At 43.5% G+C, this 3,528-nt stretch overlaps 1 protein-coding gene across 1 annotated transcript; it reads left to right on the top strand.

Annotated features, from left to right (window-relative positions):
- Positions 1-320: 320 nt before the first annotated feature.
- Positions 321-2,430, top strand: LOC112784220 (U-box domain-containing protein 26). Its single transcript, XM_025827361.3, has one exon. The coding sequence runs from the start codon at positions 895-897 to the stop codon at positions 2,140-2,142; it is 1,248 nt and encodes a 415-aa protein (XP_025683146.1). The 5' UTR covers positions 321-894; the 3' UTR covers positions 2,143-2,430.
- Positions 2,431-3,528: the final 1,098 nt, after the last annotated feature.

Below are 3,528 nucleotides of genomic sequence, written 5' to 3'. Positions count from 1 at the left end.
TCAATACAAAATTAAACAGACACTATTTCCGTCGTCAAAACCTTTTTGTTTTTGATGGATGCAATGAACCATCATGTAATCATATACATTGATCCCTCCCTATACATAACATATTCCGGTCATGAGAAAAACACACACAAGTTGCAATAGAACAGTGTAAAGCTTATTTCCCTTCGATTGTAGTAGGGTCAACAAGAAATCAAAATAAAAAAGAGAAGGAACAAATGGAAAGCAAAGGAAAAGAGCCCGTGAATGCAAATAAGACCAAAGTCACGCAAAACAGAAAAGAAAATAAAAAAAGAAAGAGGGGGCGATGTGTAATAATAATAAATAAGATTAACAAATAACAACAAACAGTAGTATATTTATTAAAAAAGCAAATGGAGGACGCAATTAGTGAATATGATGTTCACAGGAGTAAGATCATAAGCAGTAATAGTGGGACCATTAGGTTTGACCATTCCCTTGTCTCACAGTGATGGCATTTCCCAACCAGGGTTAGATTCCAAGTTTAGTCTAAGATGAGATAGATGCCGCCACACGTGTGGTAGAAAAACCGAGTCAGATAAGGAGCAGAGAGGAGAGAAGCGAGTACTGGGCCCTCTCTCTCTCTCTCTCTCTCTCTCTCTCACTTCTACTCTCTCCCCTCTCTGTTGGGCATGTTCCTCTGTTCCATCTCATATAAGAGAAAGCAAACCGTAACTTAGCTATAGAGAATTTGCAGACCCTTCCCATTTAGCATTATTCTCCTCTCACTCGTTATATTCAATTATTTTTATTTTTTCTAATTATTATTATTCTCTTCTCCCTCCCTCGTTCGTACACCTAAAGCCTAAAACTGTTTAAAACCATACCACACAAGAAATACACACATAAACTCGTTCTCTCATTGAGATGCCTGGCAGTTTAGAACCGTTGGATTTGGGGGTTCAGATTCCGTACCACTTCAGGTGCCCAATCTCGCTTGAGCTTATGCGAGACCCGGTCACTGTCTGCACCGGTCAGACCTACGACCGTCCAAGCATCGAGTCATGGGTGGCTACCGGCAACACCACCTGTCCGGTCACACGAGCACCGCTAACGGATTTCACTCTAATCCCTAACCACACACTCCGACGGCTAATCCAAGAATGGTGCGTCGCCAACCGTGCTTTTGGCGTCGAGCGGATTCCGACGCCGAAGCAGCCGGCAGACCCTTCGATGGTTCGCTCCTTGCTCAACCAAGCTTCGTCAGATTCCGCGCCGACTCAGCTCCGGGTCAACTCGCTCCGCCGACTCAGAGGACTCGCCCGCGACTCGGATAAGAATCGCTCTCTCATTGCTTCCCTCGGCGCCGTTCAGATCTTACTAACTGTCGTTTTCTCATGTAACGGTTCCGACGAGATGAACCATGAGGCGCTTGCGATTCTCGTGATGTTCTCGCTTGGCGAGAATGAATGCGAGTTTGTTGCATCTGATTTGGATAAGATCCGGTACCTGTCAATGCTTTTGTTTCATAGTTCCATGGAGGTCCGTGTTAACTCGGCCGCGTTGATCGAAATCGTTGCCGCCGGGACTCGGCTGCCTGAGCTCCGATCTCAGATCAGCAATGTCGACGAAATCTACGATGGCGTGATTGATTTGCTACGGAACCCGATATCGTTCCCGCGCGCGCTCAAGATTGGGATCAAGGCGCTGTTCGCGCTGTGTCTTGTGAAGCAGACCCGGCACAAGGCGGTGGCAGCGGGTGCGCCGGAGGTTCTCGTCGACAGACTCGCCGATTTCGAGAAGTGCGATGCTGAGAGAGCGCTTGCGACGGTGGAGCTCCTATGCAGAGTTCCGGCAGGCTGCGCGGCGTTCGCTGAACACGCGCTGACGGTGGCACTGCTGGTGAAGATAATACTGAAGATCTCAGAGCGCGCAACAGAGTATGCCGCCGGTGCGCTTCTGGCGCTGTGCTCGGAATCGGAGCGGTGCCAGAGAGAGGCGGTGGCTGCGGGTGTGCTGACTCAGCTTCTGCTTTTGGTCCAAAGCGATTGCACGGAGAGGGCGAAGAGGAAGGCGCAGCTGTTGCTGAAGCTGCTTCGGGATTCGTGGCCACAAGATTCCATTGGAAATTCTGACGAATTTGCATGCAGCCAGGTTTTGGTGGTGCCACTTTGACACACGCCTTTTCCTTCCTTCTTTCTTTCTTTCTTTGTAATCTCATAAAATTGTAATTTTTGTTAGTTAAAAAAAATTATTTAGATTATTTAAAAAAAAAGATGGACATATAAATTTTGAAGTTGGAACTTAGAATTAATTCTCAGATTTGTAGTAGATCGAACTGTAATTGTGTATTATTTTTCTCTCTGTATATGTAAGAATTATTGTGAAGAACAAAACAAAAATCATCGACAGGTTGTAATTTTTGCAAGATTGAAAATAGAGCTAACTTTTTTGTTTTTTCCATTCTTTTCTTCTCTTTTCTTTTTCTTGTAATTTTATTATAGGAATTTTTTGAAGAAGTTGAATTTGGATGGAATTGGTCGGTGGCATGTTGTTGTTTGTAATATGTGAAATTGGTTGCATGTGGGGAATCTTGTATGGTTATTGGGTTGGAAAGAACATTCACTGCCATTTGGTGAAGTACACGTTTCTGATTGCTCCACATATGTTAGTGTTTTTGACTTCCGAGGAACATCATTTTGAATTAATCATCATGTTGGGGACTCCTTTCCATGGCTGCTCTTTCTCACTACTGTTCATCAATTCGAATGTTGTATCTCAATCCGTTATACCAATCCGTTATCACACAATCTTTACAGCTCTTAATCACAATTTAAATTCTGTCAAGGGGGACAAATTTCGGTTTGTGATCTATGTGTACAAGAAAATGTCGAGACATGATTTATTTTGGAATGGAAAGCTATGGTGATGGGGCAATTGGTATTATTAGGACGTAGGTGAACAGCACGACGAGACTGTCTATGAGCGATAAGTGTTTGAGGAAAGAACAAAAGAGGGAGAACAGCACTACTACTGCAGGGTTGCACGGGTTTGAAAGCCCTTTGAATGAATGAACGTAAAGAATGAATAAATGAAGGAAAATGTAAAGGAAGGCACATGTGAGTGTTAGGGGAACATGGTGGGGGTCCAGAGGGTCCCACTCCATGGAATAGGGAAAGAGAGGGAAAAGGGCTTATGTGGCTTACAAATAAATACAGGGGGTGACAGTCACATGTTGGTAGGAATAACAAACACCATGGAATCACATGGCTACATTGCGTTACATGGATACATCATAGATGCTTGCTCGATCATTTTGTGAGGAGAAATAATTTTTGTATTCACTTCTTTTTCAATTCTAATTGGTTCTTTTCACCCTCAATTACAATTAGGTTGTCCGGATATAAAAAAAATTAGTTATTAATTTATTATGGCATATACATATTACTAGTATTTTGTTTAGCACATCACATGTCGAACCCAACATTTGTTTCGGCTCCAGGGTCACTGCCAGATGGGAATTCAATTTGTCTTCCAACCTCAGGTTTTTAGATCTTGGGA

This window comes from Arachis hypogaea, chromosome 20 (genome assembly GCF_003086295.3).
Source record: "Arachis hypogaea cultivar Tifrunner chromosome 20, arahy.Tifrunner.gnm2.J5K5, whole genome shotgun sequence".
In the NCBI taxonomy this organism is placed as follows: Eukaryota; Viridiplantae; Streptophyta; class Magnoliopsida; order Fabales; family Fabaceae; genus Arachis; species Arachis hypogaea.
The sequence above is the reverse complement of the archived record's forward strand: the minus strand, read 5'-3'. Positions and strand labels throughout refer to the sequence as shown.